Below are 16959 nucleotides of genomic sequence, written 5' to 3'. Positions count from 1 at the left end.
TATCAAACTTACGATTACTCTTTGCCAGCAACTTTAGATTTGATTCTATGTCGCCCGCTCTGGCCCCTGGGATGCACCTCACAATGCCCGCTGACTTCGCTAGCTTCACGTTTCTCACTATGGAGTCGCCAATTATCAGAGTTTGTTCCCCGGTGAGTGTGTTGTCCTCACGGAGGGGGGAGAACCTGTTTGAGACGTGAACATGGTGGTGTCCCGAGCGGCTTTTTGACCTTCGACTATGCTTACCACGGACAGTAACCCACTCATTGCTGGCCGGGGGGGGGCTAAGCTAGAGCTAGCACGGTCCGCACCGGCTAGGTCCTGCTTGCTAGCTTCGGTTTTGGTATCAGGGGTGCGGAACCGCTTCTCCAGATTGTTGATCCTCGCCTCCATATCTAACAGTACGCTACACTTTATGCAACTACCATTGTCCCTAAAGGAGGACGAGGAGTAACTAAACATCTGACACACCGGGCAGGAGAGCGGAGGGGAGGAGAGAGAAGCCATAGGTGCTAAATTTAAGCTAAGCTAAGGACAAAAGGAAGTTTAAAGGAGATTACACTGCCTATAAGAGGCGAGATTGCTTTTTACTTAACCTTCGTACGTTTAACTGTACGGTAAAAAAATTAAAACAAGTGTTTTCAAGGCTAAAATATCAATGACAACAAGTTTGATTAGAGTTAGCAGAACACAGTAGTAGAGCGCTGCAAGCAGCGGTAGAGCGTAAACAAGAAATGATCGATACGTCACCACGTCAGCAAGCTTCATTCCTAGGTGTGTTTTCTGTTTGAGTAATTTGAGCGTGAACTTCCTCCATGTTGTGCTCTGTCTCGTGCTGGATGATGTGGGGAGTCTGATTTTGATCATGAAGTGGATTAGGCTCAGGGAGTCCAAAGTTTCCACTCGGTGTGAAACCATGTCTTTCGATGTGGTCCTTGAGGTCGAGTAGCACTTGATTCAGAATGCTCTCATTTGGCTCATTCATTGCAGTCCTGTGCATGAAGTCTTCACAAAGAACACGTTTGTGCCTTTCCCAGAACTGCAAGTGCTCTCCTCTAAGCACAAACATGAGCATGGTGGCAAATACTTCATGTAGTGCTGGGCCAAAGGTCACATTTGCTGCTTCCTCCATAACATATTCCACTTCCTGGTCATTGTCAACAATACCATGTGCAATGCAGGCAGCCAGATAAGTGTCCATGACCACATCTCCAACTTTACGGAGGTCTCTGAAGGAAGTAGGTCCTGGGATACAGTATAAAAGGATGCGGAGATGGTACAGTTCAGCAGTGTGTGGGTTGAAGACAATCATTGGACTTAGTCTTTTTTTTTCTCGCAATTGAAATGTCTTACCTGTGTATGCGAAGTGTTGAAATACATCGGGGTGCAAAATGTGTTGCATGTGTGGATGTACATTGCTTTAAAAAAGGCAGTCAGTGTAGTTGCAGGTGGTCCTGCGTCCAGTAAGTTGTGGACACCGCCGTCATCATTGAACGTGATGACCTGTTCATTCTCTAAATGAATTGCCAGGATTTTTACGGGCGTTTTTTTTTTTGTTGGGTGGGGAATTCATAGATTTGCCAGTAGGCCTCAGATGCAGTGATGTACCGACCTAACTCATAGCGCGTCACCTATGCCACCTATCAGTTCAGTGTGGTATCCTTGAGAGCCCTGTGACAGAAGAAGCACATATGATAGCGGATCATAGCTGGATGAATGGCATCAATCTTCTGAAGTTGTCCTCCTCTGAGGTGAAGAGTGACAGCCAGCTTTCCAAATTGCTCAGTAGGAGTGGTTCCTGGAGCAATGACTGCAACATCGCTGTCCAGTGACGGAATATTCACAGTGCCACGATGAAGGTCACAACGGCAAGAATGAGCTGTTAGGACAATTCTCAGATCATCAGCAGTGTCATTTTGGTTCATGTACTCAATTGCTGACTTGAACTGTTGTACATATAGGTTGCACCTGTGAATGGCCTCTTGTGCTCTAAGCAAGAATTCTTCATTCAGATCACTGTTTGAGGCATGAGTACGGCGTAATTCCACTTCATGGGAAGGATCATGAAAGCAGATCTGAGCAAAGTTGGGCATTTGACCCTGTTCAGGAAGGGGGCCGGCAATGAAATGAAAAACTTTTCCTTGTATTTGTATGCCTGGGATGAAACCAGGAATAGCGATCTCTTTTATGCCAATACTTGCCATTGCCAATGCATTGTTGTATTGTTTAGCTTGTTTAACAAAGTTTTGATTCATGAAAAGGTCCTTGATAGCATTTGGAGGCTGTGGTGAGATTGAGCCAGGTTTAGGATTATAGGGATTGTATGTGAGGTCTATTTTTCCAGACACGCAACAGAATCCTTTCCTCTCTTCTTTCCATACATAGGCATTGCAGTGTACGCATGTAGGGCACTCAAACAGTGAGGTGATACTGAGGTGTGTGTGAAATCACCATAAATCTCCTCTTTAAAAAAGTGTCATCACATCGAGCAAGGTTGCAATTGTTTTTGCGTGCCTGTTCTACGCGTGCACGACGCATTTTTTGATGGCACAGGGCATCTCTTGCTTGTCGGTCCTCCTGCTGCTGAGGTGTTTCTGCTGCACGGCGTGTTACCTCGCGCGCAGCGTTGCTCGCCAAGCGATTATTCCGTTCTTCACTCGTCTCTGCTGCACGGCGTGTTACCTCTCGCGCAGCATTGCTCGCCAAGCGATTATTTCGTTCTTCACTCGTCTCTGCTGCACGGCGTGTTACCTCGCGCGCAGCGTTGCTCGTCAAGCGATTATTCCATTCCTCACTCGTCTCTGCTGCACGACGTCTTGCATCACACGCAGCGTTGCTAGCCAGGCGGGCACCTTAGACTTCAGGTGACCCAGCATCACGTGACTGGCGCATTGCCTCACGTTTCCACTCTTTTTCTGCACGTCGATTTTTTTGGCATGATACAACCAATAGTGAATTGTAGAATAGTAATAATAGTGCGTGCGGCTCAGACACTCTTCCCACCTCGCAAGTCTCTTTTGGTTTAATCCGCGTTTAGTTTAAAATAAAAATTTTTGAAACATAATCACCAAAAAAGTCAAAAATAATGGATGCATACCCTTGGATTATGAGTAGCGTGAGGGTTGAGAGAACTGTTAGCTAGCTTCCCCCCACCCCCTACTGAGTGAGCGAGTGTGAGAGTGTGTTAGAGACTGAATGTTAAATGCATAAAGCTTACCATCGCACCAGTGCCACCACTGGATAAGTTTGTGTAGAGCCCTGATAATAATAAAGATAATGATACGGATATAATATTATTAGTGAAAATAGTTAATAATAATGGCCATATAATAATAATAGCAATAACAAAGTAATATAATAAGAATCTAGTAACAATAATATGATAAAAAACAATATTCAATAATAAGGTAATATGATAATATAGCAATGCTAGTAATACAATGACAATAAATATGATAATATAGCAATGCTAATAATACAATGATAATAAATATGATGATAATATAGCAATGCTAATACAATGATAATAAATATGATGATAATATAGCAATGCTAATAATACAATGAGAATACCAGTAACCATAAGATAAAAGAATAATAATAATAATAATAATATATATATATATATATATATAATATATATATATATATATATATATATATATATATATATAAAATAGCAATAATATAGATAGATACGGATATAATATGAATAGTGAAAGTAGTAAAAGTAGTTATATTAATAGTAATAATTGCAATAACAAAATAATATAATATGCTAAAAACTATTAATAATAAACTAAATTAAATAATTTTAAGGTAATATAATTATGATACAGCAATGCTAATAATACAATGAGAACACCAGTAACAATAATAAAAATATTAATATTGAAAAAGAATATAATGGTCATTATAAGAATAGCAATAACTTTAATACAATAGTAATACAATTAACTATAATAAAAATATTAATAATGAAAAAGAATATAATGGTAATTATAAGAATAGCAATACAATAGTAGTACAATTATAAAATATTTGAATAAAAATCCAGTAACTATAATACAATAACATAAAATAATAAGGTAATGAAAGTAGTAATAATAGTAATGGCTATAATAATAATAGTAATAACAGCAATAACAAAATAATGTAATGAATACCAGTAACTATAAGACAAAACAATAATAAGACTAATATGTAGTCGCATCATTCATCGCTCCGTCTTTGGCTGCAGCAGTCGATGCGGCGTCTACGTGTATAACCTCGAGCACCATGTGATAAGCTTTAGCTTAGCTTTCTTAACTGCCGACATTAGAACTATGTGCATGTTTAAACGGACTTTGCGGGTTTTTCCGGGGATTCGTCTCAACTGTGATCAAGAGCAGCACAACCACACCAACTACCCCCAACTACTACCGATCCGCCAGGACAGGAGCCACCGGCCGCGCCCCCACACACACCCACCCAGCATGACCCAGGGGAGGCCCCAGCGCGGGCGAGGCCCCACAACTCACCCTTTCCTCCCCCCGAAGCTACACAAGCCGGCCCCTGCGGTCCCCCAAGTGAGCTCCTGGGGGGTGCGACCCGGCCCACCGTGCCAGCGGCACCCTCAGCGCAGGCGCGCCCCAGGGAACCAGGCCAAGGCGCGGAGCAACACCCCGCCACCCAACAACCCAGGATGCAAGCGCCGCCCCCGATAGTAGCCATCCCCAGCGCCACCCCCACCACGGACTCCCCTGTCCCAAAGCCATGAACCCCACCACCCCAGGCCCCCAGACGAGCCAACCCCCAAACCACCCACCCGGCGCAGCAATGCCCGCCCCCCAAGCGAAGACCATGGCCCCCCCACCAGCATCCCGGGCTGACAGGAGCCCCCCATGCCAAACCCAACGGGAGAGCAGGCCCAGAGCGAAGGCGGAGGAGGGGGGAGGACGAGACGGGGACAGAGAGCAAGAGGAAAGAGTGGCAGAGAAACACGCAGGCCCCCAGCCCCAAGGGCCACCCAGACGTGCACGGAGGAGGCAGGAGAGCAACACCAAACCGCCCAGGGACCACAAGAGCACCCGAAAGGGACGCACGCCCGCGCAGAGGCACCCAAAACACCCCAGCAACCCACTCAAGCCACCCAGGTCAAGGCCACCCCACAAGCCCATGGAGGTCCAAGACATACTGTTAGATCAGTGTGTTAATAAAGAGGCAGTCGCTTGCAGGCTTGATCATCAGGCTAAAAACGAAAAATTAAGATTCGATGCAATTAGAAAAGGAGTCCAACGCTCCTCAAAGCAGGTTATTTTATTCTTTCTGAGAGCAAACATCTTTTCCATGGAAATAAATTCTATGGGGAGATTTTGCCATTCGTTTATGCTTAACGATTTTTTATCTTTCCAATTCACTAATATTGTTTTTTTTGCTATGGCGAGTGCCCCAAGGATGGATGACGATTGGTTTGCTGGAATATCAAGCATAGGCAGGTCACCTAACAGACATAGATTTGGAGATAAAGGAATCCTGCAGTCCAAAATGGAGGACAGTTTTTCAGTGATTCAAAGATTCAAATATGAGACTAATTACATATGATTTGGGATTCAATTTAAAAGGAAACACCCTGTTATCAAAGAATAATTCCACTTCAGGGTTATAGTATACAACCCCATAGTGTAACCCAGTAAGTAATTCCTATAATTTCATAAAATGATATAAAAAAAAAAATCCCCATTGATACAGCACCATTCAACTTCAGGGTAATAGTAGCCACAATCTCAAAGTTTTGCAACAATCGGAATGTGTCATTTTAAAATAAAAGCCCCTCAAAGTAGCATATCGAGGGTAGAAATCCTTAGATTTAAAAAAAACTATTAAAAAAAACAAAAAGATTTCTATTGTTACAGCACCAATCCACTTCAGCATGATAGTAGCCCTTCCCAGGATAGTGCCCACAAAGTCTTGGAACAATCTGATGTGTCATTTCAAAATAAAAGCCCCCCAAAATAGCATGTGGTGTTTAATCCATTTAAATTTAAAAATTATTAAAAAAGACCCCCATTCTTACTTGGTCTCACCCTCTTCCCCTAGCAGATGGGTTTGGCATCTGGACAGCTAGCATACCCTGCTGCGGCCGCGCTCATGGGGGATGCTTGGCGTACGCATGCAACACCCCCATTCAGGCTCTGGCTCGATTTGCCGTAAATCGCTCGGAACTAAAACCCCACTATGCGCGGTCTTGTCCTGGCTGTCGCCCCGTGTAACCAGCAGTTCTCCTATCCTCCCCCAGGGCTACACCTGTCTGAGGGTCGCTTTGCCATCAATTGGAGCTGCTGCCTGAATGAGTTGGGCGTGGCTGCTGGTGGACCCAAGGTCTCTCTGTGCTGCTTGTGTTATGCGTGCGCCAAGGGGCTTTGAGTCGCTTGCATTCAGTGAGGGCTTTGGATGCCGCATTAGCAGGGGGGAGTGCGGGTGAGGGCCGGGCCATATGCCTCGTCATAGGGCAGCGTACCGGGCCCCTCAGCCCTGTGTTTCATCTCCCCTAATTAGGATTCCTGCTCAATCTCCGTCTGGCAAGCGGGCGTGGGAAATGTGGTGTATTGAAAACTTCTTGCCCGGTGTCGCTGGGGGTCTGAGTCCCTCTGATCAAGGTTCAGCCTGTGGACGGTGTGAGGCCATTAACGGACCCTGTCGCACCGGTCAGGTTGTTTGGGAATGCTGCCCAAAGTGAGTGGTAAACTCCATCTAAGGCTAAATATCGGCATATTAGCCGGCTGGCGGCGGGGGTCACCTCCTGGGCTACTGGGGGATGTGGCTTGTGCCTGACTCCGCCTGGGAGGGTCCCGCCGTGCTCCGTGTGGCCGGCATGGTTCAGGGGGTTGCCGTGGTGGGTCTCCAATTGTGCTGCTTGGCGCGTCCCTGGGGCCCGCAGTGCCGTGTGCCCGTCTGCGCCATCTACCCTCTCCGGTGGCCCACCATGCGGACGGGCCGGGCTCACACCAGACAGGCCTCCTACATGGGCACTTCACATCACTCACTCCCAGCTGGTCTGGCTCACCCACTTGTTGCACCACACTCACATACCCAACCCTTGGGGGGCTGGATGGTGGGGCTGGGGGTGGAGGGGGCGCCGCCTGTGCTACTAAGTAGTGGCACGCGGGCGGCACTCCCACCTCTGGCTGCCCTACTAATCCCTCCAATTTTAATTACACCACCTCACACCACCTCCCGGAGGGTGGGACAACCACTTCCACCCTCCGTTGCTATTGCACCACATACACATATATACACATAGGGTGGATGGGGAGCACTGCTCCCCTCCATCCACCCTTTTTAATAGCACTTCATACATTCACTAAACACATACATTCACTCAGGGGATAGGGAATGGAGAGGCACCATAACAGGGTGGTGGGTAACTTCACACATTTGGGCCTGTCGGGTGGGGGCCGGGCCCCTCTGTTGATGGCTGGGCCGCCGTGTGGGGATCGGGAGGGTGCGGTTGGGCGTGACGGGGTGGTGGGTCTCTGGGGGGTGTTGCTGGGGGCTCTCTTTGCGGGGTCTCTCCGGGCGGTGCCGGCCTGGTGGGGCGTGGGGGTGCCCCTTCCCTACGAGTGGGGCTTGATGCTTGTCTCGTCTCCTGGTTGCCTTGGGGGCGCGCCTCGCGGCGTGTGGGTCTGGGGTGTAGGGGGTGGGCGCGCTGGGGGATGCTGGGGCAGGGTTGCTTATGTAATATGAAACAAGAAAAAAATGACAAAAGATATAATTAAAGCCGGCCGGGGTCGGTAACCCAAGGTCACGCATCCCATTAACCTAAGCCTAGCATTACCATTAGCCTAGCATTAACATATACCTAGCATTAGTATTCACCTAACCTGCTGTGCTAATGTGTAATTTTTATATTGAGTCTTGTTGAGGGCTGGACAGTCATCTTGTGTATCAAATATGAGACTGTTTGAACTTTGTATATGAGGGTTATAGTGGTTTTTTTTATGGTGTGCTAACTGGGCCAGTCGAAAATGCAAGGCATGATGGGAAATGTTTGAAAGCAGTGATGATAGGCTTGGGGCAAATATCATTTGTGTGAAATTTGAGGCTAATTGAACTTTTGTGTGTCAGAGTTATGGGTTTTTTTAAATTGTGGCGTGCTTACAAAATTTATTGCGACTTTGAGGCGGCACCACGACAAAACCGTTAGAGATATGCAAATTATTAAAAGTGTTCTGGTTGAGTTTGAAGCGAATTGGGTGAAGACCGTCAGACTAGTTTCGCAAATGCGTTTCCAGAAATGCCATTTTTGACATTTGACCCAAGATGGTTGACTTCCTGCTTGATTTTGGGCAGGGTCATATCGTAACTTTTTGCTCATCTTGGGGTCAAGAATATATGTGGCAAATTTCGCCTTCTAATGAGCCCGAGGACATTGTCAGCCATATCTGCATTTAAAACTGTAGCATTTGGGAGATTTCTTTAGCCAATAAACAAGCTGGCACATTGACTAAAAACTTAACCAATCAAATAGGTAGCTTTTTTGTACTTTTCCCCGTAACCATCTGGTTCCATAGAAGCTACACTAGTGCTACGAGTGCTACTAATAATCGCCACTAGTAGTACTAGTAGGAGACAAAAAAAACACCAACGAGTGCTACTAGTAAGAGCCAAAATCGCTACTAATAGTACTAGTAGGTAGGGATGGAATTGATAAGAATTTAGCGATTCCGATTCCATCATCAATACTGCTTATCGATTCAATTCCTTACCAATTCTGTCGATTCTCATTGGGTGAGGGAATTAAATAATACAAATGGATTTGTTTGCTTTAACCCTTTATTGTATTATCTTTGTCTTATTATTTCTTATTATTTTTCTTCAGCAACTTTTCTGCAACTGCTTTGTTGTGGAACTCCTCCTAGGGTGTTAATGCAGCACTACTGACACATATGTCATCTTATAGGTGCAATGTCAAGGATGTGCAGTTGATGCCAAAATGTCAAGGTCAAGGTTGCGTCAAGTGAAAAAAAACTCTCTCAAAATTCTCTGCGAATATTTATCGTACAAGTTGGATGCTTACATTTCTAAAAAGCTCATCTCAAGTGGAATACTTTATTTCACTGGATCGAAGCTGTACGTTCTACCAGTAAACGATCAGTAGAGGTCAAAGTTCATGGCGCAAGACATAATAGAAAATTGCATACGGAGGACAGCGCAGCTGCGAGTGGAGGAGGTGGATTCTCTGCGGTGGACAGCAAACAACTATATTGCGGAAAGTAGCTTCACTTGGTGCTAGCATAAACAAAATATACAGGACCTGGAGGAGTTTATCTTTACGTATTTGCAACGTAAGAGGAACCGATAAGCAGAATTGACAGGCAAGCAAACAAACGATTCCTAGGAATTGGATTACTGGGAACCGATTCTCAGAAAGAACAAGTTTTTGATTCCCATCCCTACTAGTAGGTGCCAAAAAGGCCCATTAGTGCTACTAGTAAGAGCCAAAATCGCGACTAGTACTACTAGTTGGTGCTAAAGTTGCCCACTCGACTCGGGGTCTTGCTACATCCTTTGTTCAGGGGAGTGTCTGTTCAGGACATCTGTGCAGCGGCAAGTTGGACCTCGCCCCTCATGTTTGTCCGCTTTTACATGCTGGACTTTTCAGCCCCGTGGCGGTTTTACTGTCCTGATATGAGCAGACTTCTGCCCTGGAGGCTGGTACTGCTCAATAAGCATGTCTGCACTACGGGAGTTTCCATTTCCCATAGTTAGGCATCTCACAAAATATTATGAAATAGAACCTTAGGTTCTGTATATAACTCCGATTCTATGAGTAATATGAGTGAGATGTCTCACCAGACTACCCTTCTTGCTCAAACGAGGAGATGAGGTGCTTATTTTGAATGGTGCGCGTCTGTCTGCGTCCTCCTTTTATAGGCGGTGGGTCTCCCCTAGCAGATTTACTTTTTTTATTCGAGAGACACACGGTGTCACAGGATGCAGACACACAAAACGCACACACAGACTCACAAAATACACACACACGTAGACTCTCAAGACGCGCACAGACTCAAGACACACACACACTCATAAGACACACACACAGATTCTCAAGACACACGTAGACTCTCAGGACACACTCACACACAGATTCACAGGAGTACACTTTGCACACTCCAGACTCAGAGTTACATGTGCAGAGTGTTAGTCTCTGGTATTCCTGCCAGAGAATACATTCTTTTCTTCAGGATACCAAGGGTATGAGGTTAGTCGGACTAGATGCCTATTTTTCTAACCTCCAGCTGTTCCATGACTCTGTACTCCATCACATGAAGAGTCCAGGACCTGAGCAAGAGGTTTTTTGTTTGTGGAAGTTCCTCACCAAGGTTAGGAAACAGGCATCTCAAGATGATTAGGGTGATAAAGTTTTACTTTTCCTTCCATTGTTATTTTGTTTTCCCTGGTTTATTCCTTTTACTCAGAATTATGTGTGACTTCAATCTTGGCACACTGAACCTAAATGGTGCCAGAGAGGCTGCAAAACGGCCCTCTTTCTTCAGCCTAATAGCCTAATGCTAACAAAAAAAATAAATGTTATGTTTTTGTTCAGGAGACACACAGCTTGCCTGAGCTAGATTCTGAATGGAAGAAGGAGTGGGCGGGGCAAGTTCACCTCAGCCATAAAAGCAATGTTAGTGGGGGGGTGCTTTTCGCCAAAGATTTTTTTTACCCATCTGAGGAGGTTTTCCCAGGGCGCATTTTAAAAGTTAGGGCTGTTTTTGAGAGTGTTCCAATAGTTTTTTATGAAATCTATGCTCCCACAGTGGGCAGTGAAAGAGTGGGCCTGTTTAGTGTGCTCAGCGATGTTCTGTCAGGCTGTAGCAATGACGTCCTGTTATCTCTGGGTTGGAATTTTAATTAATCCAGCACTGGACACGAATCACAGCGTCACATACTGCTTCAAAAAAGTTTGTTTTGAATTAACTGAGACTTTTGAACTTTGATGTTTGGAGGCATATTAATTCAAGTCTGAGACAGTACAGCTGACCTCATTGCACGGCAAACCAGCTGTCACAGGTCATATATATGTAGTCAAAGGGTGCAAGATTAGTCCTGTTGGTTTTTCTGACCACTCATTGGTCCAGGTACGGTGTAGAAGTGCATATTGGCATTTTAATACAAATCTTTTATCAGACAGTGCTTTTAAAAGGGCTTTTAATCTTTTCTGGCAGACCCACAGTAGCAATAGGTCTACTTTTTGTTCTATACAGTAGTAGTGGGACTTTGGAAATGTCCAAATCAGACAGCTGTGTCAAATCAGACAGCTGTGTCTTCAGTACACTCTGAATGTCACCAGGGACATGGATGAATCTCTAAAGGCTGTTTTATGCTTGACGCATCCGCGAGGTCTGCGCGGCTCCGTACGTACAAATGACGTAATTTCTGCAGCCGCCCCCCCCCCCCCCGAGTTGGCTCTCTACGCGGAAACATTTCCGCGTAGAGCGCCTCCACATTTTTCTAACTACGCGGAAGAGCTGTACGGAAAATCATGGCTGCCTTCAGCCTCTTCAGATGTGTCTTCCATCTCCTCATTTGTGGAACCATAGTCTCCTACTTTTAGAGGCGGTAAGTGTTTATTTTTCCCCTATTGAACTCGAGTGATTTTTATGTTGTTCTTTACTTATATCAGAGTTAGACAAATTTTATCACAGCGGGGCCAAAGAAGTGCAATTCTTTTTTAGGATATTTTATTTATTTTGTTACAATGTGCTGAAGTTTTGTATTTGTATACAAAATTTTGTTTTGTATTTAAAATTCACTGCAGTCCTGTATTTTCTTCATTCCTGTTCAGCATACCTTTTCTGATTACATTCTCCTGCCAGGGAAAAAGTCCCTGTGGTGTCAAAAACAATGACCTGAGATCATTTGGAGCTGAGAGTGTAGCTCGGCGAGCTCGTGCTTTGTTGAGACGGCCAATGTCCAACAAGTTGTTGTGGCCTGCTACCACTGCCCTCCACTCACAGGATCACCCCCGTGTGTGTAGAGGAGTCTGTGAATCTGGGAGGGATGGAACTAGTTGCTGGGGAGCTGGCAGCATCTGTGCTGCTTTTTTAAATGCGCAGGGCTACACAGGCCTTCACAACCTTCAGTTTTCTGTGGGTGAAATTCCATCGGTTGTCCCAGGATTCGCCATCATGTTGAAGTTGTTCTCTATCACCCTCCTGGTATGGTAGTGGCGGTCGTGTAGATTTGCTGGGCATCGTTGAGGTTTTTTCCTGTTAATACAATGAGATGAGGATGAGATATGTCCTTTGTTTATCCCACAAGGGGGGATTTGCAGAGTTTCAGCAGCAGAAAAACATATATATATATACACACATACATGGACAGAAAAAGGGAAAAATATGTTACAAGAAAGGAATCGCACAATAAAAATAAAAAACACAGAATGCATAAGTATACAACTCTAAAAGTGTTAAAAAATAAAAAGAAGAAAAAAAAAAAAAATTATGTTGTGTTAACATTTGACATACAAAAACATTTTTAACATGATCACCGATAGATATATAGTATGCCTGGAAATTGCCGCATCAGGTTATGTTGAAGAGAAAATGCAGCATCAGCCAGGAACACGTGTGTTACAGGGACTGTAGTTCCTGGCAGGTTGGCTCTTACGATTTAAAGGACAGGTCGACCACCTTCACTTTCTTTTCCGTCTCGGTAGTAACAAATGAGAACAAATTTCCTCTTTTTCGAGAAGTAGATGCAGTCTAGCCGTTGCCGCCATGTTGTAAACAACGGCTACTTCTTCTACTGTACTTTTGTACCGTGGTTGGCAGTGTTTGTAATACACTGCTCCTTGCAGTTTGGTAGCGGAAGCAGCACGAAGTATAAAAGAAACATGCGTTGTTTCATGCAGATTCTGTGCGTCTCATTTCCGCGCAGCACGTTGATGCGTCAAGCATAAAACAGCCTTTAGGGCTCTGGAGAGAGGTGGAGGAGATCCAAAGTCAGGCACACTCCACAGGAAAGCGAGAGCTTATTGAAGCTCTCAAAAACAAACGCTCTACCCTGTCTGACCTGCTGGTATCTCTGCACAGGGAGCCATGGTTAGGTCTCGGTTTCAGAATGTGGCTCTCATGGACGCTCCCTCTCACTTCACCTTTGGTCTGGAGCGGAAAAACGGCCAAGGAGGCTGATGCACACTCTGCGCTCCAGCACTGGACAGCTACTAACAGAATCTGCAGAGATCAGGCAGCATGCCGCCTCCTTCTATGAAACCCTATATGGAACCTAGGTCCGAGAAGAGTCAGAGGCTCAGACATTCTTCAGCTGCCTCACTCAAGTCCCAACGGAGCTGAAGACAGAGCTGGAGGCCCCCTTTTGGCCAAAGAACTGCAGGTGGCTCTGTCTAGTATGCAGGGGGGGAAGCCCCTGGTATTGATGGGCTGCCTGCAGACTTCTACAAATAACAGAGATATAGAGATAGCCTTAATTTGGGACGTCGACCTTTGAGCTGCAGGAGAGCAGTACTGACTCTGCTTCCTAAGAAGGGAGGCCGTTGGAGGGTGATGGAGTTCGTGGTCCAGACTTACTGTGTGCCTGGTGGGCTCCTTTCAGATAATGTCTTTTTGATTTGAGACCTTTTGGAACTCTATGGTTCTTTGGGTTTGGAACTCGGTCTGATTTCTCTGGACTAAGAAAAGGCTTTTGACCGTGTTGAGCATTCTTACCTTTGGCACACGCTGAAAGCTCTAGGGTTCAGCTCTGGTTTTATTGCCAAGATTCAGGTGTTGTACGGTGACATTGAGAGTGTTTTAAAAATAAATGGTGGTTTGGGAGCCCCCTTTAAAATAGAGCAGGGAGTTCGCCAGGGCTGCGCGCTATCAAGGATGCTCTACACGTTGGCACTTGAATCTTTTTTTTACACAGGCTGAGGGCATATGCTGATGATTTGATTGTATTTGTAAAAACACAAAATTATGTTGATGTAGGAGTGGGAGTGGGGAGGAAAATGCGGTGGTGGTTTTCACCAGGATGTTGAAAACTAGACTGAAGGCAATTTTTTTTTTATTTTAAAACTTGTGACAACATTGAAAGTTTTTTAGGAATGTGGGCCCAAAAAGGTGTGCTCTGTTCTGTTGAAAACAACAAAGTATTTGTTTTAAACTGAGCAATATTTTTTTTCTGGATTGATTTTTTTTTTGTACTGAATGAAAATAAATGTGATTTGAAAAATCAAAATCGCTCTCTTGCTAAATCACTTGCGTGCTTTACTTTGGTTAGTATACGCAGGTGTTGCTTGGTTTGGTCATTTGTGTGTGTCTGTGTTGTGAGCATACACAGGTGTGTGTTTTGTGTGCTGCAGCTTGTGTGTTCACTTGAGGTACTTTGTGCAGTTAGTTGAGTCCGAGGTTGTGTAGGTTTAAGTGTGTGTGCATTGAATTGGGTGTGTGTGTTAATGGGGATGTGTACCGGTGGTGGTTGAATGTACTCCAGTTGGTAGCACGGCTGTCCAGGTGAGGTATTCAGGAGGCTGAGGAGAGCTTCATACATTCCAGTTTATATTCGACAGAATCAAGTTCTGTTCTGTTTACTTTACTAAAAAAAATAATAAAGAGGGGTGCAGTTTTTTTAGTATTCTGATTGAATGGTTTTATATTAGTCAAAAGTTCAGCATGTACACTTTAGTCTATGGTATTGTTCCAGATACACATGTATAATTGCAATTACAGTAAAATAACAAGTAGTAAATTGTCCTCCTATGGCCACATACTGGAGGTCCAGAGTTCTCTAGATCAGTGGTTTCCAACCTTTTTTGTCTCATGTTCTTCCTGATCCTCTTTTTAAATTATGTGTGCCCACTCAACACTGCACTTGTAGCTACCTCTGGTTTTATTTACATATTAACATGATGCCAGGCTCCTCTGAAAGCTCTTTTGGCAGCTGGAACAAAAGATTTGATCAAATCCAATTCATTATTATTATTATTATTATTATTATTAATAATAAAACTATTGATATAGGCAATATTGTAGTTTTTTATATCGCCAAAATAGAAAAGATTGAAGACAGAAGTAAAATTCAGACATCGTTAATAGACAGTCTCCTTGTTTGTCATTAACATTATTGTCATTACACCACTTAACAACGTAAACATTTTTCTCCCTGGTGGCAGCGCATGTGGTGGTGGGGGGGTGGGGGGGCTACGTTCCCACCAATGTAAAAATCAAACCTACACCCTTGGTATGGGTTGTAGTTTTTTTGATCATGCAGAGGGGTATGCCAAATGGCTGTCCTTTTAAATATAATTTGCACATTTAATATTAATGGTGGCGTGGATAGGGAACCAGTCAAATACTCCAAAATGTGTGCTCAATTTCCATATGATTCATACGTTATATGTAATATGCTTGAACTTATGGGTGCTCACAGATTATGTGATATGTTTTTATACATAGAACATTTTCTGGTTAGCTGATAGCTTGTCATTGGAATTAACATGAACATTACATGAATTAACAGGAATAAAAATACTACATACTGTAAATGGAAGTGCTACATTTTTTACAAGAAAATTTAAAATGACAAAAAATAGGTGAAATGAGTAATAACATTTTTCATTAATAAAAGATGCTCTAAGGTGCTGTAATCCTAAGGCTTTTTCTGGGTACTCTACTTCCTCCAGCACTGAATGGGCACATTCATTATTACCCAAAATTTCCTGTATGAGTAAACTATGGCGACTTGTCTAGGGTGTACAGACTAGAATGACCCTGAATGTCAGGTTAGGGTATTTTAGACGTGCTTTGACATTGACAGCTGATAATTGTGATTATTGCGTACCTCATGGTGACCCTCTGCTCATTGTGTAGGTGTTCCTCCGGGACCTGGAGTGGGGACGTCAGCAGCAACCAAGCCTCTGGAAGAGGCTGCATTTCCGCCGTGTGGAGAAAGGTGTCCGGCAGACTTTACAGATGCTGGAGAAAGATAATGCCTTTTCATCCAAGTAACCCATGAGGGACTGTGGAATTGATGTGTTTATCTACATTCTTGTTTTGGTCTAATGACGTTCATAAAGAGGAAACACTCATCTGGATAGCAGCCTGTTGTACAGTTTTAAGTTTGTTTTGTGAAGACTTGGTTGATGTGACTCTTGAGTCACATCAACCAACTCGGTTCTCGGTGCCCAACCCTAGATACCAATGAGTCTAAACAATTGTGAAATTACCTAATTTATCATCATTCGTGTACTTATGTTAATAGCCTGTAAAATAAAGATGTACATACTGTAAATGCTGTTTTTATTGACATTTAAACTTTTATTAAACCTCTATTCTGATGTCAAGAACCCACCACAAAAACAGGGAACTGTAACAATTAAAGTAAAGTGATCTCGGACACTTAAAAACTCTAGATGGCACTCGCCGCCCTCGTTTGAGTGAGAAATAAAAATAATAAAAAATAATAATGAATTAAAAATACTACGAAACAAATGTATATCTGTATTTAGATCATTAGAATAAATATTATATAGATATTAATGATGTGTGAAGTTGTTTCGTTCATCTGTGTCTGATTGGTGATGACGTGTTTCCTGTTTAGGGCGCAAAAATCTTTACCATCCACTCTCGTTCAAAGTTTTGCATTCACAGTAATGCCTCTAAAATACGAGTGAAATGGATGATGAATGAAGTGTCTCTGGGTGCACTTTACCTGCGTCCAGACACTATCTGCAGTTGTGCAGAGTTGAATGCAGCCGGAACATTTACACAACACCCTCCTCCCACCATGGTTCGTCATAAAGTGGCTTTGACAGGTGAAGCCGTGGGACGTTAAGGAGAAGCAAAATGAAGAAAGAGAAATTAAATAATTCTGCTTTCCCTGCCTCCCTGCTGACTCAGCATGGATAAAGACAGGTAGGACCCATTTAAAGCACTTTCAGAGAAGGCAAAGAAACATGAACAAACTACATTTGAT

The 16959-nt window shown here is 43.9% G+C and overlaps 1 protein-coding gene across 2 annotated transcripts in view; it reads left to right on the top strand.

Moving 5' to 3' along the window:
- nlrx1 (NLR family member X1) overlaps window positions 1–16275 on the top strand; it is an 83757-nt gene extending 67482 nt beyond the window's left edge. For both annotated transcript variants that reach the window (XM_028464239.1, XM_028464238.1), the window contains one exon: window positions 15855–16275. In XM_028464239.1, the coding sequence (XP_028320040.1) occupies window positions 15855–15992 (138 nt within the window). In that variant the 3' untranslated portion in view covers window positions 15993–16275. The remainder of the gene's footprint in view (window positions 1–15854) is intronic.
- Window positions 16276–16959: the final 684 nt, after the last annotated feature.

This window comes from Gouania willdenowi, chromosome 13, assembly GCF_900634775.1.
Source record: "Gouania willdenowi chromosome 13, fGouWil2.1, whole genome shotgun sequence".
Classification (NCBI taxonomy): domain Eukaryota; kingdom Metazoa; phylum Chordata; class Actinopteri; order Blenniiformes; family Gobiesocidae; genus Gouania; species Gouania willdenowi.
The sequence above is the reverse complement of the archived record's forward strand: the minus strand, read 5'-3'. Positions and strand labels throughout refer to the sequence as shown.